The following is a 24,325-nucleotide window of genomic DNA, read 5'->3' as shown; positions in this document are numbered from 1 at the left end:
CTGCCTCGGATGGCATCAGGACGATGTCGTGAGCAATTTCCCTGTCCCAGTGCTGGCTGCTCCCTTCGATCTTGCTCTGCCCACATAGGCTGTGACCTCTCTGAAGTTCGTGGATGACCTCTCTGTGTTGTTTTTATTTTAACGTTTCTAATAAATAAGGTCCTATCATTATATGTGCATCGTTTATCCCTTACATGCTGATTTCATCTGCTCAAAAACAGAAGTACAACAATTCAAGAGAGAAGATTCAGCCTCGATGAGACACCAGGAAAGTGCGTGGTTCTGACCCCATTGGCAGACCTGGCAGGCAGACTCTGTGCGAGCCTGGATTCCCCTCCTCCAGGGGGAGGGCGTCTCACAGAGGGAGGTGCTTGTTCGCTGGGTGTCAGTGGGGTGGGGACGCCCGGCTGAACTGAGGCGGCGTGGTTCTGAGTGTGTAAGACGCACGTACAGAGGATCGTTGTGCAGACGGTATACGTGGAGAACAGGAGGGAAGCATTTTGACTGATTTTCCTCGGAGGAGCTTCAAAGGAGCTCTCGTCCTCACCTTCACCTTAGGTGACATCTCCTGGCGTTTGGCACACATCCTTCAGCTTCCTGCGCTGGCCTTTCGGACTGCAGGTGCAGACTCTTTAGCTTCTGGCGCTGACCCTTCAATCTCCCAGCGCAGACCCTTTGGTCTTTTGTCACAGATCCTTGGGCCTCCTGATCCTGACTCATATGAGACATTGCCGTGTGCTCCAGGCCTTTTGGCCAGATCCTTTGGGTCTCTAGCACATGGACAGATCTTTTCCACTCCCCTACTTTGGACTCTGGGTGTCACCGTGTCCTGCTCTCAGTCTGATTCACAGTGTGTGCAGGCTTCTGAGGATCCTCGCCCAGCCCTGTGAGCTCTTGTAAGTTCTGACTAACACAGGGAGGAAAGAACATTTTCACAGTGCACTGCCAGCTCCAGCCCTCCTAACATAGGACAGAGATGTCCATGTTCAGGAAATTGCTTGGCCACCCTGCTGCTCTCACCCGTGCTACCAAGATGATATCAAGTGCACTGGCGAAGATTGGCAATAACATACACAGAAAATCCAGAAATTGGGACTAGGAGAGTTGGTGGTTTGGCAGGGCAGTTGGGTGTCCCAACAAACCTAACGGGAAGTAAGTTTGAGTCACCTGCAGAGTTAGGGTAAAAAGAGGACTACAGGAAGAAATTAAATAAGCAGGGGAGGGGTGGGAAGGCATGAATATCAAAGGGACAAACAACCAAAAGGACCGTGGTGAGAAATCTGTCTGCATTGTGAGGAACAATGTCCTCACTGTGAGAAGTAAAAACGTTTATTTTATGTATGTGGGGAGTAGAATGGTGGTCACTAGAGGCTGGTTGGGGGAAAAGGAGGGCATGGATGACTCAAGAACCAAACCACAGATGGGAGGAATTAGTTCTAGGGCTCTGCATAGCACAGTAGGAAAACGATAGTCTAGAACAATTTATCGTACATTTCAAAATAGCTAGAAGAGTCCAAAGGTTCCCAGCACATATAAATAATAAATGTTTGAGAAATATAAATGCTAATTACCCCAATTAGCTCATTACACACTGCGTAAGTGTATCAGAGTTTTATACTGTAGTCCATAAATACTGTCAATTAAACAAACAGCAATAAAAGAATTATAGCCATAAAATAACCTAAATTATGAGTGACCAGAATATCCACACCATGAAAACCTTAATCTTATTTGAATGAGTGCTAGTCCCATGTGGAGATTATCATTTTTTCAGTTGAAAACTTGCTTGGGTCCTAATGTTACAACAACTTTTCATTTGCTTTGAGAAGCCATATCAGCCATTAGCAGAGTCTATTTAAAGAAGAAGAAGAAAAAAGAAATAGGCAAAGAGAGATGAGGAAATTGGCAAATGATTTGGAGAATTTAAGATCCCAACCTAGATGAAGAAGGTCAAGTATGCGTGCATCTTTCCTCAGCGTTCAGGCCGTTTCAAAGCACTTGTTCACACTGAATTGCATCCTCTCGCTGTGTTCTCACAAGGGCCACTTGTCTGAACCCTAAGTAATGAGACCTTCCTGACTCGTGTGGGTGCTGTCATCGGTGTATTTTTAAATATCTGTGAATATATAAAATGCTTTCTGCGTTCTTCACATAAATATCCCATTCCCTTTCTTTGGATGTATCGTTGACTTCAAAATGTAACTCTTTCCAGCATTCGTTATAAATCTTATTTCCGCTCACAATGTAAAAAAAGAAAGACAAACTTCTCTGCGAGTCTGTAATGTTTTCCTGTGTAATTAACACCTCATTCACAGTTGCGTGTGCCAGTCACGGCTCCGTCTCCTCTTCCTTGACATTTCCTTGATACCTCGTCCAGCTGAGCTGATGGCAAGAGTACGCAGTCTACACACATGGTTACAGGGAAATATTTGAAATGAGGCAGCTGTGTTAGCAAGACCTGGCCATTCCGAAAGACTCCTTAGACACGTGTCTCATTTTCTGGGCTTGGTTCTGCATACCAACCTTTATTTGAATCTAATTGCTGCCATAACCTCATCTTCATCCTCATCACCCTTATCAACAACAAAAACCATCTGTCCGTTAAGTACTGATAGTCCATTATTCACATTCTTCTCTTCTTAGTACCCCCGGAGGGCCAAGTGTTTATAAATCAAGGGTCTAATTTAAGATACACGTGCTCTTTTACTGCAAGTCATCCTGCAAGGATCAGGTTATTTTTACTATTGAGAGTTTGTAGATGTCATTTGCTTAAATAATCTTGTTTGGTTTTTTTGTGTGTGTGCTCTCTTCAGCAGCACATATACTATTACTATATTAAAATCTTGTTTGTTTTCTTTCTTTCCAATAACAATAATCCTGTGGATAGATAAATGTCATGAGATCCTTTAAATAATATTGTTCCATTATGGTTATCTTGATTATTTTGTAAATAAATTTATAAATGTTTTATAAAGTTACAGCTGGGTGCTTTTTCCATCCAGCTTCTGTAACAAGCACATAGTTCAGGAAATAGTTCAGGAAATCAAGAAACCTCTGTACCACTTCCTTTCTGCTATTCCCTGCCCCATCTTGACTTCTGATAGCATATATCAGTTGTGCCTCGCTTTGTTCCTCATATAAATTGATCAACATTATGCTCGTAAGAAGTATCTATATTGTTGCATGTGGTTCAGTTTCATCCATGGGTAGATCCCATAATATGCATCAATTATAATTTGTTATTTTTATTTCTACTTTTAATGGGCATACTGATTGTTATTTTAGGGGTTTTCAAAAAATTCATAATTAAGAGTTGATTGCACTTCTTTAAAGGATGTCACTCTATACTTTAGAGAGTTTCTTTATGATGTTATCAAACTGGGCAGGGGATTTAGCTCAGTGGTTCTGCACAGGCCCAAGGACCTGAGTTCGATCCCCCGTATGAAAGCAAAAAGATATTATCAAACATTTTTACATAAAAAAGACATTCGATGGGCTGGGGATTTAGCTCAGTGGTTTGGTGGCCTGCCTTGCAAGCACAAGGATTGGAGTTCAATCCCCAGTACCAAAAAAAAATAAAAAAAATAAAAAAGACATTCGGTGTGAACAAAGAGCTTTAACTTTTTAGAGCAGTGGTTCTAGACTATGGTGCCCACACTGCCCAGCACTAGCATTACCTGGACCTTGTTAAAATGCAGATGCTCAGGCCTGCTGACCCAGAATCCCGGAGCGGGACAGAGCGAACTGATTTAACAGCCCTCCAGGGGTCCTGCTGCATGGTCAGCTTGGACACCTGGATGTGAGGCAGATATCTACTCTAATCATCTCTTTGCTATTGCACAAGGAAAACTGACATCTTCACTTTGAGGTTTCCAGGGCAACCTGTTAGGGAAAATCTGTGCTTTATGATTTATAACTCAGTTTTCATGAAATTGGATTAGCCCAATTATAATGCTGGAACAGTAGGTCTCAATTTGTTTAGAGGTTTACCCAGACTCTAGTTGTCAGAGTTGCTTTTGACCACTTGAGGACAGCCAGCCAGGACGGTCCTGCCTAGCCCAGCAGGTGTGTAAGTTACCTGCCCACGTCTTCATCCCCACCCACCCCTATACACCACCTGTGGCCTCCCGCTGGAGCATGTCTACGGCCAGCCTTGTAAGGAAAGGACAGAAACAGCAGGTGATGGGAGTGGAAACCAACAAGCAGTGACCATCCCTGCCACCATGCACAAGGGTCCTCCCTAGCCAACAGGACCCTCAACCCTTGGCTCCAGGTGCCCTTGTCTAGCTGCCCAGAGCCTTTGTGGAGAAGAGCTAAGATTCTCAGATTACATTCTCCTCCAAAACTGGAGGGATCTCAGTCCTAGGAGGCGGGTCATCCTTCATGCCTTTTGTCGTGGTATAATTGTTAATAATAAAATGTCCTTCAAGTTGTCCTGCTTCCGTAAGGAATTCACTCTTCCAGAAATCTACTGTTATCCTCTAGGTAGGCCTTTGTCTTTCCTTAATTCTTTTAAGCAAAGGAGAGAGCTTCTGGAAGAACAGGAACGGGAGATTATCCTGCTCCATTCAGCGAAACTAGGGGACATTATTTCCTGACTAGGGGACATTAATTCCTGAGATGTATCGGAGAGAAGAGTGGACTGAGGCTACTGTGTCTATGGAAACTGTGACACCCCCTCCCCCAGCTCTCTCGTTCATTCTCTAGAGCTTCCACCCCTGTTTCTCACCCTTCCACCCTTTCTGTGTGCTGTCAGAACACACTCTACAGGACCCTGGAGTCACCCTGTCTTGCTCCTATGATCAGTCTGGGGATAGAGCTAAGGAAAGAGACTGTGTTGCTGTGTAAAGCACGTCTTTAAAAACTGTTCAAATCCTCTTCAGTGTTGCTAAAATTCAGGCCTGGAGACCAGGTTTAAACTGAAAATATGGACGGGCAGTTCTCTGCACAAAGATGTCCGTCCCTGTAATTTAACCTTCTGGGTGTGTCACCTGCTTATCCACTCTGGAAAACACCCACACACAACATCATCGTCTCTGCATCTCCAGCATGCAGATGGGTACACTCGACGGGGTAGGACTGGACCTAAGGTCTACGGACATCGCAGGGAGATGGGGTTGGACACCTGCCCTCACCATGCAGAACTGTGCAAGCTTCTTGCCCCCCATCTCAACAAATGCCAGCGTTGTGTTACAATGTCTGACACTGGGTTTGTCTTACGCGTTGACTCTGTGATAAAAATTGATCAGTAGTCAGCCTCATTTTCCCACTTCCTGCCCAAATCAATACACATCTTCTCTGGAGAAAGGAGAGTATAAACAAAGCTGGGTCCTATGGTTTTAACTCGCCTCCACCTAATGTAGGCTTAGAGAACAACCCAGTCACTTACTTAGATACCATTGATCGGATTTCTGTGTGCTCTTGTGAATTAATAAATTACATCCCTTCCGTTTTCTAAGTAAACTTTTTATCATTGATTAGTTCTCAAAGGCTAATTGATCTATATTTTGTAAAAGACCCAATATCTGAATTTTCAGAAAATGCAAACTGTAAGACTAGAAACTGGTGTACATGTGTATAACTTGTATGAGATGTACGGAATATCAAATTATATATTCATTCCAATCTCACAGTCTCCCAAAGAACTCTGGTGTCTAGATCTCTCTAATGGAAGGTACATGAAAACAATGCTAATTATTTTCCTGTTTTTAAGAAAAGTGTTTTCAATTCTGTCCTGTGAATGTTAGCTGGAATTGTTTATGAAAAGGGATATGATTTTGACACAGAGGGCTTGGTGGTCTGCCTTTAACTCACCTTCAGGAACCATGTCCCAGTTTCTCCTCAGTCACAGACCAGCCAGTGCTCGCTTTCCTCCTACACCTGAGCTTGTAGATGCCACTGATAGTTTGGCTTCCTGCCCCACCCATGCCCAGAGGATGACCAGAAAGGTGGAATAACTTTGTCTAGCATTTTCAGAACAAGAAAATCAGTGACTTGAATGAGGCTTTTGTGTTTATGCTTACAGTTTTGTTTTTTAAGAAGCAACCAGATGCTTAAGTATCACATGCCTTAATTTGTGTATTCTACCAACACAGTAATCAAATAAATTAATTAGTAACAATGAGATAGAATGGCAAGATTTAGAAAATATATGCTCAGAAACACTTCTCATCACAATGCATACTGTCAAAACCTAAGCTGACTTTTTTTAGAAAAAAATTTAGGAACATAATCTTATAACAACTGAATGTGCTTAAATGGTGTTAGATATACAGTTAGTTAAAGATGCTAGCGTAGACTTATCTTTCTGATTTGCAGCTGGAATTGGGCTGATTATAAACTTGGGAAAGTTAACATTCAGTTGCAATAGTGATAATTGATATGCAAAAATTATACATTTTGGTTCAGTCATAAAACAGCTTAACCATCCACAGTGAAGAGGAGGAGCTAGTTAATGTGATGTAGACAGAACATATAATATGCCTCAGCTCATCACTGTACAGACTTTAGTGAGCACAAGAATTATTTGAAATGATTCTAAAATGCAGATTCATGGGTCCCATCCCCAGATATTCGAAGCCAGCAAGTCTGGGTTGGTGGTGGTGAACCAATGACACTTGTGTCTCGTGGGTCTGTGTTGTTGAAATTTCTAAAAAGTTCACCGTCGCTGGTCTAGGATGAAGCCAAGGGTTATGTGTATTTATCACCCCAATCTCACACTCAGGTAGCTCCTATAAAAATAGAATTCAGAGCTTTCTTTGAGATATGACAAATTAAGATGGCAGATGCATTTATTATTTCAGGATCAACCCATAGGATCATCAGATGGAGTGGCAGCCTTAGGCCTTCTTTCAGATGCTTTATAATCCTTTGTCAGAATATCGAGGTAACAGCATATAAAAGGTTGCTGATAACAGTTACAAGCTGTACATTTCAGGGACTGTTTCTCATCATGGTCCTTAAGAAGTGGCCCATCGCTATAGAACTGATCGCTGTAGAACGAATGTTGATGTTTAAGAGTCATGTGGACTTCAAATTATTTTAACTTTTGTTAATTTTTACTGTCTTCAGTATTACTAATAGTATTGTCATATTAAAATGGAATAAAATTTATTTTTTTCTTTGGTTTCAAGGGAAGACGAGGAAAACCAGGACCCCCAGGAAAGCCAGGACCCCCAGGACCACCCGTGAGTAAATACAGGATGACTGTCCCCTGTAAGAGTGCCTTTTCATTTCTGTTACCTAAGGGTGTTTCGCTCCCTTGCAGGTAATACTTTCCCTCTTTGCACTTTGTGTACAGTGATTGACATCAGCACTTGGATGGTAGTAGGTACCCTCTACACACTCACCAGTACTGCCTCAAACAAGGAGATAAGCTGGTGGCCGTCTGCCTACCTCACTGCCTCACTGTTAGTGGACAGGGACCAGTGTGGGGCCTGGTGAAGCATCCCAAGCCAAGCACCCGTCAGACGAAACCATTCTGAGCCTACCTTAGTTCCGTTTTCTCCGTTTCTTAGCACCGATGTTGGAAGTAAGATAGATAACTAGGAAATCTTATCCACTTGCCTTGATACAAAACTGTATCCTATGTAGAATTTCATAGAATGGACTTGCTAGCAAGAGCAATAAAGATTTGCAAACCAGTTAGCTTTTCTAGTTCTTTTACCCATGCTTCTAGAAAAAGGATTCCATTGCTTGTGGTCTTGGTAACTCTTTAGCCCACCCAAGTCTTGCTTGTGTCTGAGACATTCTCGTGGTGCTGAATTCCCTGTGGTCACTAGGAATGTCTGAGCTGCCAGGTTCCCTGGGCACTTTCCGGCTCCATCTTACTTCATTGCTGTGCAGGAAGTTACACTGTTGATTGTTCTCTTTGAAGCTCTCTGTTCTCTTGTTTTAATGACCTTAGTTTTTCTTTGCTAACTCTAGGGCTACCCCCTTTGTCTCCTTCATCAACAGCTTCCCCCATATGTTGGATGGATTAATGGGTTGCACTCTTTAATTCAACCCAGACATTGCTCCTGAGTCCCATTCCATTCCCTGCTCAGAACCTCCATGTGAAGGTCTTCTAGGTCCTACAAAAGCAGCGCATCCAAAACTAAACTCTAAAAAGAACCTTAAAATTTTAATCTCTCCTTCATCCTCTGTATGTAAACAGTCCCTAACTCATGTCAAGTTTACATCCCTGTGTTACAGTAACACCCAGCTCCCAGCCTATTAGATGTCCACAGTTCATGTCTCACGACTCCTGAAAATGGACTTGAGGACAAAGGAGGCTAATAAAGGAAATGGTGAATGTGATCAATCAAGTTGGAATCTTCCAAACTTCTGATTACTCGTATTAAGAGAAAGCTCCTCAGAGGCAGAAGGGGTCCCAAAAGTGAGTTGCTTCTGAAGCTCTTTGTCTAGGGGTTTTATACAGTAAATCTCATCACAGGTTGGATTACAAGTACAGTCTCTTAGCTAATATTGACCTAATAGAAAAGCAAGATGCATAGCAAGGGTACACAGCAGGGAAGAGGACAGAGGCATTACTGGAAGGGGCAGGAATGGGGGTCAAAGTGTTCTGGTCATCTCTCTGTGTGTTTGTTACATTGTTCAGGCTCCCTGGAGCTGCAGGTGGTGGTTACAGAACAGCTTTGAGCTGTTGTTTCTCTCTGGGAAGGCTCTCCAGTTTAGTCATGGTGTCTCCATCTCAAGGCCTCGTTTCTGTGAACTCAGCCCTCAGCCTCAGCCTTGGTTTGCCTCATCTCTGTTCTGACTTTTTCTTGGGCCTGGTCCCTTTCTAACTGCCTTTCAGTCTCTACCTAACTTTGCTCTCTGTAATACCCACCACTCATAATCCGTCTCCTCCGGTTTCTCCACACTCCACTGCCTTCATTTAGCCTTTGTCGGTGTAAACCTTTATTTTTTAGCCATCTCAGAGTTGGGCTGGTTGCCTCTACCTTCTGCACATAGAAGAGCATCTCTCCGTCATGCATCTGACCTGTAACTCAAGCCTTAGTAGAGTCAGGAGGGCTTGGCTGGCCTTAAACTGTCCACTAGCTTCACACAAGTTGCCCTGAAACTCCTTCTAGCTTCCTTTTCCTTGAAGAAAGGTGGAGTTCAAGCCTTCTGTACGCTATGCTGGGCACTTTGAGGTTTGCCTGGGCCTAAGGTCGGCTGACCTTTCCTCAGCCCTTCCTTCTTCTGTAATCTGTGGTTTCATCTTCTCTATCACAGTGTACCACGCTCACAGTTGTCCTCCACCTTCCTGACTCAGCCTAAGCATCATTTCTGCCCCCTAGTCCTGACCAGTGCCCTCAGAATCCAGGCTGCTGCGTCTCCACAGTCCTCTGATCTACACAAAGCCCAATGCTTTGTAAATGTTCTTTTCCTTATCTGTCTGACTGCAGTGTGATTTTTTTTTTTTAACTTCCATTTTGTCACCAGTACCTAACATTTTCTGGCCTGTACCATGTAATTATTGATTATTTAATGAATGAATAAATGAATACATTTTATAAATAAGAAAATATAAAACAGATTAGTGACTCTGTAAAGACCTGAACTTACACCATTGCTAGAGGGCTTCACAGCCAGCACTTCAAGAATCTTAAGATGTGGTCAGATGTTGAAATGAACAGGATCGGGGTCCAGTCCCTTATTTCTCTTTAGCCATTGTCCTGTTGGTAAGGCATTGGTATCAACTAACTTTGATGATAAATGGGAAGAAGGCATAAATTGGATATCCTGGAAGCCACTTGTTAAAGAGATCAGCTTCATTTAGTTTTATTCCAAATTTTTTGGCCAAACAGAGAACATATTGTGAGGTACTCAATATTTGTTTTGTGTTTTAAAGAAGAAAGCTGGTGAATGCAAATGGACAAGATTAGACCTTTGTGTGGTTTTCTGAGTGTGTAATGCTGCTGTTAAGATGGGATAATTATTCCCTCCAAAGAGGAATTTGAATGATGAAGGCCTTTGTGACAAGCCTGCCAAATGGCTGGGACAGAAGAGGATTACACATAATTTTGAAATGAGTTCTCAACTCCTGATCAAATGAGTTTACTGAAGAATTTAAAAGATCAAGAAATATATGATTATATGAAAGGATTTATAATACTCAGTTCTGCACTTTTTGCCAACATGTTTGGGGGGAGGAAAGTACTTATTCTGTTTCATATGTTAAATTCAGAATTTAAATTCAGCTGTGAGTCTGATACAAAGTATTCATTAAATCCTGAATCCACGGTATTTGAAATAAAAGTGGTTTATAAACTTTAATGAAATACCCAGTGGGTTAGACTAAAGAAATAAGGACTAAACTTGTGTAGAAAACAAAGGATTTTTATACATAGGCTAGCTTTTGTTTAAAAAAGAAAAGTGTTAGGCTAAGCCATCAACACATTGTGTTTTAAGAATTGTGGTTTATGGAAACTCTAAAATGATTGCCCCAGGTAACGGAAGTCTCTCTTCTCTCACACAAGTACCATCTAGACTTCACCTTAGAGTACGGTTCTCCTCAGCTTTTGTGTTTTTTGAAGTTGTGTGCGCTATGGGTTAAACTGATGACACGGCGCCCAGGATACTGGTGGAGCTCAGTGGAGGTCAGCATCGAAAGGAAAGAAAAAACAATTAGCTCCCGACTTTCTGTGTCACTTTCACTTTGACTTTGCCTAAGCAATGTCCTCTAGCTATTTCCCAAATGACTAGAAACGAAGAGTTCTTCAAAGAGAGTCCCTTCAAAGTCATGAGAACTAACACTCTTAGAAAATGAGCGCTCAATGGGGTCAGGGATTTAGCTCAGCCGTTCCGTGGCCTGCCTTGCAAGTGCAAGGACCCGAGTTCAATCCCTGGTACCAAAATAATTTACAGAAATGTGAAGGAAGAAAAGTCACTAAAGATTGTGCTTAAGGTTAGTTTCCCTATAACAAGAAGTGTGAAGACTGAGGAGGATTGTCCAGAAAGCAAATAAGAGAGGTGAGAGCAAGCTAGGTGAGAAAGACAGTGCGACAGAAGTGCGACAGAGGTGCCCTGGAGACAGAGGGCCCTAGGCCGCCATAGGAATGAAGGCCAGGCCGGGTCCCTGTGGAGCACTAGGCCGCGTGAAGCACAAAAATATGAAGCGCCCTCAGCTGGAGACCCGGATGTCCAGATGTCATTGCAGGTCACCCTCGTGGTACATTGAGCGAGATGCCAGAGAGAAAACAAGATCCTCTGCAGCTCCCACAGAATTCGTGGCTGAGATAGAGACCGGATGTGAATGTAGCTGTAGGGAGGCGGAGAGAATATTAGGAGCACTCCCATTCGGTTTGTGCAGACATTTCTAGATCAAAGTGCTGTTTTTCGCTTACTTGTCAGCTCCAACAATGTGCCCTGTGTCACATGGGCCCTTTCAGAGCAGGAAGGAAGGCCAGAGAAGAGGCGACAGGGCTAAAATGCTAAACGCGCCTGGTCAGGCTGCAGATGGCGTGTGACTCCCCCTAGTGGCCATCTTGGGAGATTCCCGGAGCCGGTGTTACGATAACGTGCAATGTAAAAAGAAGGAACGCTTAATTGTATCTCTCTCGTCAAACAGTTATTAAATAGCATACACTGTCCCTCCAGTGAGTGAATGTATAATTTTAGCGTTATATTTGAGCAGTTTGCTTTTAGAAAAGTTACTGAGAAAAAATTTTAACCTAGTCATTGTGACTGTGCTGTTCCAAGGAAATGGGCCGTCAGGAGGCCCAGATACTTAGCTCCCTGTTCTCGGAAGATGTTCTTCCCGTGGAGGACTTGCCTCCAGCAAAGGTAGTGTTGTTATTTATGGGGGTGTCAGCCAGTTCTTCTATTTGTGATCCTCTGTTCTGAAGTCAAATTTGTATTGTCTCACTTTCTTGAGAAATTTTTATACCAAAAGAACAAATTGCTTCCAAAGAATAATTTCCTACAACTTTCTATCTAGCTAATTGTGTGTGTATGTGTGTGTGCGTGTGTGAGGACATAAAGACAACCTTTTCTTTCAGACAGATTATATCTTCTTGGGAAAAGCAAGTTTCTAATAAGAGGATTTTTTTACTAAAAAGTAAAGCTTTTGAACTAATAGTAAGCTGTCTTTTTGAATCAGTTCTTCATAAAAGTTGTGTCTATTACTCCAAATTAGCTCCCTACATTCAATGGCAATAGTATCCTTAGGGAAAATTTGTGTCTTTAGGGAAGACTTAGTTGGAATTTACACACATGTGATCTGTATATAATGGAATTATCCTCATCAGAATGCTTGTAATTGAGAAGCAGCTAAGCTGGCTAACAAGCTTGGTTACAATCCCTTATGTAAAATATACCTATATTTGTCAAATTTCCTGTTGAAGAGCAGAGCTGTTCTTACCTATACAGAATAAAAATGTTCCTAAATTCCCCAAAGGACTTCAGCCACCTTGTCCTAAATGGATAGCCTTCTTTGGGGAGTGTCTTAGTTGGTTTTCTTTTGCTACACCAGAATGTCACAAATGAGGTTCATGTCCCTCACAGTGCTGGGGGCTGGGAAGTCCAGGAGAATGGCGCCAGCCTCTGGCAAGGCCTTCTTGCTGCGTGGTAAGATCGCTGAGGACATCCATGCTAAGAGGGAGTGAGTGTACCAGCTCAGGTTCCTACTCCTCTTACTGAGCCACTGATTTCATAGAGGAAGCCCCAGGGTCCTGACCTCACATGATCCTAATTACCTCTCAAACATGCAACCTCCAAATCCCATTGATATATGAATTGTGAGACTGAGTTTCAATATATGAAGTTTGTGGGGCATATCGAAGCCATGGCAGAGGGAAAGATTAAGTAGAAATGTCCATAATACCTTCAACTATACAAAGACTGGGACAGAAAGCAATTTTTCAGAGAGCCAAAGTATAAGAGCATAAACAACTCACTGTGAAAGGAAATAGCACTCACGCCTAAAGAAATGGGTCAGAAAGAAAAAGGGATGGACTAAATCATGTCAGCACTGGGTCTGTGTTAGAGACAGCACTCCATTGTCCTGCGGAATCTCACGACTATTTTAAGTAGAAGTTACCCTCACTTCATAATGGGATAAATGATGCTTGCAAACAGCAAGTAAATTTCCAAAAATCTCACAAGTATGAGAGAGGAAGCCAGAAATAACACCCAGGGTCTGATCCCTAAACAGTCTTTATTGTCTTCCAGCATAAAAGGCTCCTGCTTTATGGTTTGACTATGATCAGCCTGACTTTAAGCATCACTCACAAAATGTGATTCCACTTTATACTTCATGGCTCTGTCCTGAGATAGTATGGGATGACGGTGAGGAATCTAATCCTTCTCCTCCCTGGCCACACTGGCAGTTTATCTGATATTTGCACATCTTCCTTTCCTTCTCTGGAAAGTTGGAATGTTGTTACCTGTCCCACCTACTTCCTGCAGTTGCCAGAATGCTCAAATGCCATTATGTGTGAAAACATTCTGCTATACGTGAACTTTGGTGTTAATACAACTTAGACTCTTAAGTATTATTCTGAATACCCATTCACAAGGCAGAGAGAAGAGATCGTATTGAATTTATAGTGGTATCAACATATTTGTTTCTTTTTACACATTTCCAAAAACCCACTTTTAAAAAATTGTATGTTTATTAACAGATTGTTTAAATGAATGATCACTCGATATATGGAATATTTATTCTGGGTCTGTAAATCCATTTTTGAAGTGGTATAAAAGTTATTCCCAAATAAGTGATAACCACTGAGCCTAGAGATTCTGGAATTTTTTTTTTTTTTTCTTCTCGGTTTTACAGCCTCTCTCTTGCTGATGGGATTTGTTTATGTATAATCTGTGCTGTTGCATTTTGTTAGTTGTGATGTTCTCTGAGTCTTGACTATTATTCCTCATGCTAATTTTAAAAAGTTCTTTTTAGAGAGCCTTCTAGTTGTCTTAGTAACCGGGCAGTGGAAAATAGTAGCCTCCTATGATGACAATGAGATTTCGAAATTCTATTTCAAAGAATTCTGAATTTTAGTTTCTTTAGGAAAAAAGGGGGAAAGAAGCTGGAAATAAGGTGGAGCAGAAGAGAAAGCAAGAGAATTTAACGAGCCATTAAAGGAAGTGCTACAGATTAGCCCACCCTTTCACATTAACGTTACTTCTCATGCATCATCACTGTAAGGAGTGTTTATTTTTAAAAACCACATTAATTTTATGCTATTATTTCTTCCCTTCCGGGCAGAGCTTTTTTCTGGTATTGTCTTTGTATGTCGTCTCGGTATTGCAGAATGAGAACTGAGCAGTAAGCTCCAGTGCGCCGCATTTCACACCACAGCCCTTTAGGTCGAAACAAACAACTCCAGACGCCTAACGCGGAGCCGCAGCTCCCTCTGCTGTTTGCATTGAGAATTTCCAGGCAGGGTTCCATGCTCCAGCTTTGGGAGGTGGCGCAAATCCAGTAAGGTTTCCAGGGTTCAAGGCTTAGTTATAAATCAGTGTAATTGTCCAATTTTATATTCAGGATTTTGTTGCATTTTCTGTTTTTCATTGTAGTTTAAAAATAAAACGTCTCATCAATAGTCATTTTTATCATCAAGTTGATTCTCTCTTGAGGTGAAAATCCTTATTTAGCATGTAGACTTTTAAAATGCTCCGCTAATGTAAGGCATTGATAGCACCTTTATGTTTCTTTTCTAAAACAACGACCTGGTTGGAAATAGGTATAATCATATTATTTTTACTTTAACTTAATTATGGAAGAATTTATGTTACCATTAAAGCATGAATCATTACACTGTCATAAAGGGCATGTTAGAGAGTAAACTTAAGGTATGAATTTGAATCTGTTTCCGATAGAGCCTCATCTGCACAGAAAGCAGTTTTGCGTTCTGCGGTTTCTGTCGCATCTGGTAGACTCCAGTCCAAAGTCATTAAGTGGAAAATTCCAGAAATAATTCACAGGCTTAACATTGCACCTCATTCGGAGTAAGGTGATAAAACGGTGCACCACCCTGCTCTGTCCTGCTCAGGATATGAATCACGTGAGTGCTCAGATTATCCACGCTATGTAGCCTCCCTACCCATAAGTCACTTCGTCATTGTCTGGGTTCTCAAACTGACTGTGATGTGGCACTGTGCTTGTGTTCAAGTAACCCTTGCTTTACCTGATCATGGCCCCAAGGCTCAAGAGTATGATGTTGGTAATTGGGATATGCCAAAGAGAAGCTATGAAATACTTCCTTGAGGGAAAAGGTATACATTCTCAAAAAGGAAATAAAATGTATACAGTGAGATTTCTGGGATCATTGCTAAGAACAAGTCTTCCACTTGTGAAATTATGAATCAGGAAAGCAAAATTATTCCAATTTTTGCCATTTCACCTTAAACTCCAAATGTTATGCCCAGTATACATAATAAATACTTACTTAGTGTGGAAGAGGTATTAAATGACAAACTTCAGTTCCCAGGTGTCCACTGAGGGTCTTAGAATGTATCCTCTGCAGCTAAGGGAAAATATTTTCACTACCAGATTCTGATTGACCTTGTGCCAAGTGTTCATCACTGGATAGATGTTGACTATACAGCAGTTAAAGCTAAATTAACAATCACACTAACCAGGCATGGTGTTACGTGCTGGTAATCCTAGCACTCAGGAGGCTGAGACAGAAGGATCACTGTGAGTTCAAGGACAACCAAGGCTACATAGCAAGACCCTGTCAAGAAAGAGAAAGAAAGAAGAAAAAAGAGAAAAGAGAAAATCAAACTACAGAGAAAAACCCTGTCTTGAGTAATCTACTCTATTATGGGGAGAGATGGGTGTAATAATGGTTAATAAGCAATTACATAGACAAAACCATTTCGGGGCAGTGTGCTGTGCCGTCCGGAAGAGGAATAGATTCCGTAACAGACTAGGAGGAGGAGCTGTGCTCAGGACCCAGGGACGTGTCTCCCGGGCAGATGGCATCACTCAGGAGCGAGTTGTGTGAGAGGCACATCAAGAACCTTCTGGTCAGAGGCTCGAGGCGAGATAGAACTTGATGTACTCAGTAAATAGAAAAGGCTTCGTGGTGAGGGCTTCCTCACCTCGGACCCAGGGCCTCGTAAGAGCAGGGTGTTGGGGGCAGGTGGCGTGAAAGCCGCCAGCTGCTCACGTCTCCCTTTGTAAGTTTTAGTGCGTGTTTTTCTCCAAAATGGTTACTTGTTTGGGGGTTTTCTTTCTTATTTTTAATGTGATGTAATTACTAAATTATTCTGAAGCTTATATTATTTTTCACTATTTTTTGCCAACAGATAATAGACTTGTTTGCTTTGAGAAAAAAAAATGACAAAGCTTGGATTGTACCCATTTAATTTCATCCTTGACCCAAATCCCCTGGATACCATAGTCTTCGTTAAGATGAAGGACTGTGGCACTGGAGTCAGGCTTTTCTTTTTACGGTTCTCACAGCCCAAGCTGGTGCTGCCTTTCTAACAGTCTGCCCCAGTTCAGACGAGCAGTGACAGCAGTGCAAGTCCATGTCCCCAAATAGCCCCGGAGCCCAGGAACCTGTGAGCTGTCACTCAGCACTGTCCTTAATTTGTGCGTAACCCTTGCCCAACCTGACTTCCTGAGCACCAAGAAGGCAAGATATGAAGCTCCCATCTTCCCCGTGCAGTGCGAGGCCTAGCTCCTAAACAAGTTAGTATCCCAGAACACATTGTGGACGCCAAATAAAGCTGGTGACAAAACATGATTTCTTATTAAAACGCCCCATATGTGGCTAAATGTATTGTGTGGCTCGTCGGGTCTCGGTGTGAATCCGATTCATATTCTTAGCATCTTGTCTAGAAGCCCCTGATCTGATCAGGGCTTTGTCATGCTCTGAGTTTTTCTTTCAGCCAAAGTCTCACTCTGCCCTGCTGGTTCAATGAGTGAAAGCCAAGCACGTCAATAACAGTATCTTCAGAGAAAAGGAACCTCACTGTGTGGGTCAATGGGAATAGTAACTTTGCTTCTTATGGAAAATAAGATGGCTACCTCAGATTTAAAAATGAAGACACACAGACCTGTAAAATGGAGACACACCATTTAATTCTTACTGCCACTTGTTCCCCACTGGGGTCACGGTCCCAGACAACACAGCTGTTGTCAACATTGCTAAAATTCCAGTGTTACCTTGTGTGACCACAGCAGATACGCATGTGCCCACGAGACAGCTGGGGTATCAGGTTGAGCTTTCAAGACCTAGCACTGAGTTGGATTTCCTTATCACTTCTCTTGTTCTTTCTATGAACAGCAGCAGGGGGACAGTACTCGTCGCTTTCTGACTTCCTACACCTGCTAACTGGGGTGATACTCTGGTAGAAAAGATTTTATCTTCATGCAGCCACTGGGTACTTCTTCCCTAAGATCATATTCTCAAAGGCAGATATGAAGCTATCTGGACCCGTTTATGTTATTTATAGAAATGATGAGGCAGAATATTTTAAATCCTTGACATAAAGTCACCAACCTTGTAATTAGTTGGACCAGTGAATTAATTAAGTACCATGTCTTTGAGTTGGGTGGGGTAAACACCAAGATTTCAGTAATCAAAGGCCAAACAGATTTATTAGACTCCTTTATGTTCAAAAAAGGAGATGGGTTTCCTAAATAATCTTATAGTTTGCATTTAATGATACGGTCTTCAAAGCGATCACCACACAGCATTTAATGTTATCGCTGAGTGGCTTCTTGAGCAAGCAAGAAAACGCTGAGAAGTCTGGGCCCCAGCAGAGAGAGGCTCAGCTACCCTCAGCAGTCTCAGCAGTTGGTGTCTTCTCCGTAGCAATGTAATCTGGTGGTGTTAGAGGAAAGACTAAACGAAATTGTGTGGCTAGAGAAGCAACAGTTTTCAGCATTGTCTTGACCGGAAACAGGGAAAGGAATCTGGGAGAAAATAAGACCAACGAGATTCTTGGTATATATCTGTAACACCTTTGTTCAATAGGAACAAGTTCTGCAACAGAGATGGCAAGTGGTTAGTGGTGGACCACACTGGACTGTGGGTTCGTGAGACTTTATCATGTTCTGTATTTTTCAGCAAGCTTATTTCTAACTCACTTAAAGATACAGGAAGCTCACCCAGTTTGCTATCACTAGTTATTTCTACACTGATTCAAATCAATGGCTTCTTCTTTGCCCGAAGAGTTTTGTGCAAAGAGGATAAGTATTTAAAAACTAAAATCAGTTTTTTCCTGGAACTTCCCAAAGTGGACTTTCTTTAACAAGGTTTGGTTGAGCCAAGAATTATCATTTGTAGATTTGTCATTAATACAACATATAGACCGGAGGAAAAATGGGTATCGACATTTGAGTTGAAAGTGGAAAGACTACAGTCACCGCAAATTAAAACCCAAAGTTTCTTCATATTGCTTTTCTTCTAGAGTAATCTAGATTGTTCCCAGCTGTTTGAATTTTGCACAGAATCTTGACCTGTACGTAACTTGACAGTGTGTGAGCCAGAACCATCAACCTCACTGTCTTACCGCCCAGCAATCATGTTTTCTCTGCACAAGGAAGCTTCATTCAGAGTGCAAACTCTGAGGGCTGAGGGTGGAGGCCGTGTGTGTGTGTGTGTGTGTGTGTAGTGACTTTCCTTCTGTTTGGGGGCATATTGAGAAATTCCTGAGGTGAAAAAGAAGGTAGAGGCACAGGGTCCCAAAGCATAGTTTTTGTTGGTGGTGATCTTTTGTGGACACCACTGGATACAAACAGTTTGTTTCACACTTCCCTATCCTTGCTAGCTTTCATGCCTCTGTGCTTTTTATCACCTTTCAATGGATCATTGATGTTGCTTCCGCCGGTGGCAAGGCATTCTAAAGACTCCCGCTGCCCCTTTCATTTGCAGGAAGCTGACAAATAATATTTTTCCTTTTGTAAGGCACACTGAAGAGAGATGAGTATGAAGCAATTCATGGGTGGATAAGCAGAATGGCAGCATTAAGAGAGGAATCACTTTTCCCCAACCACATGTCATCCAAGTGAGCCCACCCTGGCAATGGTAAAGTAAGGTTTATGCCAATTACACTGACAGCTGGGAAAAATAAGTGGCTTCAGAAGTGATGCTTTTCTGCTTTGGAAAATACAGGGTTACACATGTATGTGCTTCATAGCATAATTCAGAAAATCTGTTTTATGAAATGGGTTAATTATACCCATCGAATACATTCACTAGCACAGCCTCATCCTCCCACTCCTGCTCCAAAACAACAAATGGAACCAGGGACTGTGCAACTTTGGAAAACAGGTCTCATATTGAGGATTTTGCTCATTCATACAACCATAAATTGCCTGTGCTTGAGTTCCCTCAATTATACAGCTCAGTATGCAGGCCAGAAGCAGACAAGCCCGGCTCGAGTGAGCACTTTCCTGAAATACACAGAGGAATGAGTTTGAAAAATGACCAAGGTGGCAGATGCGAAAATTCTCATTCAAGATCCAGAAACTGCCTTCACCGCAATCCCTCACCTGTTAATCGTGCCACTTCTGAACATCTCAGCAGTGGACACTGGCCATCCCTTAGACCGAGACCCCAAGGGGCCATCGACCTTCAAAATGTGAAACGGATTTGTGCCACTGTGGGGGAAAGGCTGGCTGGGACCAGAGAGGATCGTGGCTCACACACTGCGCTGCTCAGAATTTCCAGGATTCACTAAGAGTGACGCTGTGGTGGGTGGCTGTTACATTTTACAGAGGAGATCCCTGAAGATGCCCTTGATGCATATCGTTTATACCCTTAGTCTGAACAGAAGGATATTCCGTGTTCTCTGCATGACAACTTACCTGTGACTATTCTCCACTGCAATTTAATTATAGGAGTTTGAGTTTATCAAAATTACCCACCCTATGGTATTACTTTTGATGAACTAGTCTCTTCTCCACCTTTTTTGACTTTTTATTTTTCTCTTCTATAATCTCATACAGGCTGACTTTTTTTTTCTATTCAATTTACTGGTACTTTTTAGGGTTACAGTACAGTTACATTCATCATTGGGATCTTGTACCTTTACATGATGTACCTTGGTTCTTATTTTTTCCCCTGCCCTCCCTTCACCCCCTCTACCCTCCCCTATTAACAAAGACTTTGCTTCCATTTTTTTCCTTTTCTCATATTTTTTTCTTTTCTCTACTTTCCTTTCCCCTTCCCCTCCCACTTCCCCTACTCATTTAGCCCTTTTCTTCCTGTTTCACATTATCGGTTGTACAATTTGATCCTTATTTACACTTTCATTTTTTCATAGCAGAGAAACTATTTGATATTTAAACACATGTGTCCTATGTATTTCACTTGAGTATGGCCTCAATATGCATCCATTTTCCTATGAATGACTCTAGTTTCTCATTCTTTATGGCTGAATAGTACTCCATTTTATAGAAAAACCCCATCTTCTTTATCCAGTCTCCAGATGATGGGCAATTGGACTGTTTCCAAGATTTAGCTATTACAAACTGGGCTGCTATAAACATGGGTGCACACAGATTACTGTGGTACGATTCTTTCAATTCTAAAGACTGACTCTTGCCCTGGTGTTATTTAGAATCTCAGAGTGTAGTTAAGATGCTGATTGAGATTGCTAGCTTCCTTTTCTTCTGAGCACTTTTGCTTCTTTTCTTCTCATCTTTCTCTTGTCAGCCCTCAGAGATTTCTCTTTGTCTCTGTGTTGTTCCTCTCTCATCATTATTATTATTACCTTACTCCGGTTGTGGGAGTTTTCTTCTTGACCTCCTCTTGTCACCCAAGTGTTTGAAATGCTTAGTTAACTACGATGTATCTTCAAGCTCTCTTTGCTTAGTCTATTGGTTCTGCATCTCATTAAGGGATCCTTGTCATCTTTTTAATTGGCCCTCAGATGATTGATAGTTTATTTTCCTGTCATCTTTCTCATTATGAGAGTGTTTAAGGGGAAAAGCTTAGGATCAAGACTGTGAAGTCAGGCAGAACCTGGGTTGAAAACTTATCTACTAGCTGTATGCCCTTGGATAATATAGTCACCCTTTCGTATGTGTAAAATAAGGATAATACCTGCTTATTGGGTGATTGTAAGAGGTGAAGGCAAACAGTGTTCTGACTGTGCAGTGGACTGTGCAGTGCTACACAGTGGACCCTTGACTTATATACTCAATTCATTTGCAAGGACTGGTTGTAACTGAAGTTGGTTGTAAGTCAAGACTGTTTTCCCATAAGAAATCATGGAAATACCCATAATGTGTTCTGAACCTCCCAAAACACTCCTTGACTAACCTTTTCATAATAAACAAGGGTTGTGTAATGTGCGTAATTTACCAGAAAGACCAACAATTTTCCTAGTGTATTCACCAAAACGTTATAAAGTGTTGCTAGTTTACTAGAAACAACAATTTCATGCTGTACTCACCATTCAAGTTGACACCTTTGACTTGCAGGAAGGGTTGAAATGGAAGGTGGCTGTCATTTGGAAGGAGCTTCCCCTTCCGTAAGAATATCAGGAATCTGGCATCCTTTCTGTCCTCGGGAGAGTCTGTAGCCCACTCGGACCTGCTTCTGGCTCACTAGGTCTCAACCTTTTCAGAGCTAAGAACTGCTCTAAGGTTGTCTGTTTCTGTCTTTTCTTTAACACTGTTCTGTGGTGCGACATGACATTGTCATTAAGCAAGTGAATGTGAGATTGCCTTTTCCTGTCTGGATGCATCTTCTCTACAAATGTTTGTGGCTCCGTCCGTTTTTTTGTTTAGGACTTCCTTTATATCTGAAGAACTTTGCCACACTGATTGTTGATACTCTCCCTCCACTTCGGAAAGCTCCTCGGCTGCCATTCTCTGTTGCTCAGCCAACAGTTGCTGAAGTTCACTGTGTACAGCTCCTCTGAGTGCTCCTCCACCAGGTCCTCGACCTCCCACTGTGAGCCTCTGCTGTCCTGAGAATGTCATCAACCACAGGGTCACTAGAAGGCTCGTGCCCCTCTACACAGACTTCAGAGTCTCTCTCCTGTATCATTTTAGGCCACACTTTCTTCCAGGCAGATCTCAGTGTCCTTCGCGAGATGTTGGCCCAGGATTTCTCCATTAACCCCACACAAGAAAAACCAGCATTTAGGCCGTAACTAAAGACTTTGGCTGTACGTTAAAACTAAAATTTTGGTTGTAACCCAAGTTGTTCATTTGTGAATCTGGTGACCACTCAAAGGTCCACCATGATTTTAATGTTTCCCCTCTGAAATCCAAGCATTGATGAAACCGAAGTGACACGATAGCTTTGCTTTCAGTTACAGTAATCAGCCAGTTCGTGGATTAACCTAAATCTGTTGATTCTTACTCTCATTAATGAGATGCGGAAGCACTTATGAAAGAAGCTCCCCAGGGCATTTGGCCAGCTTGCACGCCCGCCATGGGAGGACACAGCAAGAAGGTCTGTACCAGACCCAGAGCCAGAGCCTCCCTCTTGGGAGGCCCAGTCGCCAGAACTGTGGGAAAAGAAGTCTCTGTTGTTGTAAACCACCCATCTTGGGTGTTCTGGTGCAGTAGCATAGAGCAGCGTGGCACAAGCTGTCAAACTTAATTACTGTCATTTATTAATATTGTTATCATCATTCCACTTGGTCATTCTTTGCCACCTTATTTTTGCCTTTGTTTCCCAGGATTTAGTTCAAGGTCTACTATTTCTGAGACCAAAAGGTTGATACTTTTCCTAATTCTTTCATTATCATCTGCTTGTAACTTTTTCTTCTCTCAGCTCGTTTCTATTCTATTTCCCTCTGTTCAAGTCTGTATAAAGAGACTTTATCTAAGAACACGACCCAAATACGTGCATGGAGGTATTCCTTATCTGGAAAAGCCCGTTAGACTCAATTTTCATTGTGAATAAAAAGATTTGAAAATGTCTATGTAGGCATTAGAGCATTTCAAATTTCACAACTCCCGATGTATTGGCCAAGGAATGAAATGTCCTTTCCGTTAGCACTGAATCCTGAGTTCCTTCTGAACTTACTCCCATTTGCGTCCCCACCTCTTGTGATTGAAGTTAACTGTAAGGCTTGGCTCGAGTGTACTGGACTCCATTTCTCAAAGCCCTTACACCTCAGTCAAAGTGAGAGCCTCAACCTGATGGTGATATAAAGAACCCATCCCCAGATCTACCATTACTTCCTCTACCCCTTCTCTTTCTTGGTGCAATCTTCTATTCCTGCACCCAAGGTGTTACTCTTCTCCTTTCCCGTCCCACCCCACTTGCTCTTGGGAGTACTTAATGAGCAATTCACATGAATGTATTAGAGCCCTACAGCTGCACCTGTTATTGTGTGATTTGCAGATGCTTTTCCCATCAAATGGAGGCTATAACCTCAGTTTTTATGAGAAATAAGACTGTTTTGCAATCACATTATGCTGCTATTCTAGAAAATATAAGTGAGAAGAGTTTTTTAATTATCTTGAGCTCTGTAAATATGAAATTTGGATTTGAGCTGGTGATAAAAACCTAATATCAAATGAGCAAGACTTTCTTTATGGAGCTTGAGGCATTAATCAGAGAGTGGAGAGATTATTTTGAGGAAAAAGAGCCCGTTCCAGAAAACTTGAAATTTCACTTAATATGTACTATTCCCAGAGTGCACTGTTGTAGTCTCAAATGTGAGAGCTCAGGGTCTCTTAGTGAAATATAAATTATAAGCGCTCAAATATTTTTCTTGCTTCAAAAATAATATTTTGAAGTTTAAGAATTTCTAGTAATACTTCAGTGGAGAACAAGAGTAGGTGTTGGCATTTCCTCACTAAAAATTTGCAGAAGCATTCTCAGAAAAATAATCCACTATAAAGTTACAATTACTTAATTTACATAATTAAATCCTAGTGATACAGAAAAAAATTTCATTTTGAACAAACATTAACACAAATGAAAGGATTTATTTTTTAAAGGAATTTATTTCTCAAATATTTTCTGTCTAAACAGCAGTCTTGATTTTCTTTCCGGTTAAAAATCCATCCATGAACTCTTTTCTTTTTCTTTTATTGGTTGATTGACTGACTGATTGTCTCACTGTGTATCTCAGGCTGGCCTCAAACTCCTACTGACCCTGCTGCCTCAGCCCCGCTATTCCTGAGATTACAGGTGTGCACCACCAAACCCAGTTCCATGAAGCCTTTTCTACCTAACTCGAGTGTACCTGCTGCTTTGCTTTCAACTGAATAGCCAAACTCCTTGATCGTTCTAAATCTGTTGGCCCTGTCCTTTACAAATCTGGAAGCTGTAAGCCCTCACTCTGTTTGAAAGCATTTATAACTAAAGCCAAAACCAACAAGCAGGAAATTGTTTTCCCCCACCGAATTTTTCATGGAAAAGCAACATCATTGAATTCAGTGAACATTTGGTGCTGGGGACGG

At 41.9% G+C, this 24,325-nt stretch overlaps 1 protein-coding gene across 2 annotated transcripts in view; it reads left to right on the top strand.

The window, feature by feature from the left end:
• Col19a1 (collagen type XIX alpha 1 chain) overlaps positions 1 to 24,325 on the top strand; it is a 296,825-nt gene that overhangs the window by 187,878 nt on the left and 84,622 nt on the right. For both annotated transcript variants that reach the window (XM_033756533.1, XM_033756532.1), the window contains exon 17: positions 7,134 to 7,187. In XM_033756533.1, coding sequence (XP_033612424.1) covers positions 7,134 to 7,187 — 54 coding nt within the window. The remainder of the gene's footprint in view (positions 1 to 7,133; positions 7,188 to 24,325) is intronic.

This window comes from Fukomys damarensis, unplaced genomic scaffold (assembly GCF_012274545.1).
Source record: "Fukomys damarensis isolate Sample0158 unplaced genomic scaffold, DMR_v1.0_HiC HiC_scaffold_27, whole genome shotgun sequence".
NCBI lineage: Eukaryota > Metazoa > Chordata > Mammalia > Rodentia > Bathyergidae > Fukomys > Fukomys damarensis.
The sequence above is the reverse complement of the archived record's forward strand: the minus strand, read 5'-3'. Positions and strand labels throughout refer to the sequence as shown.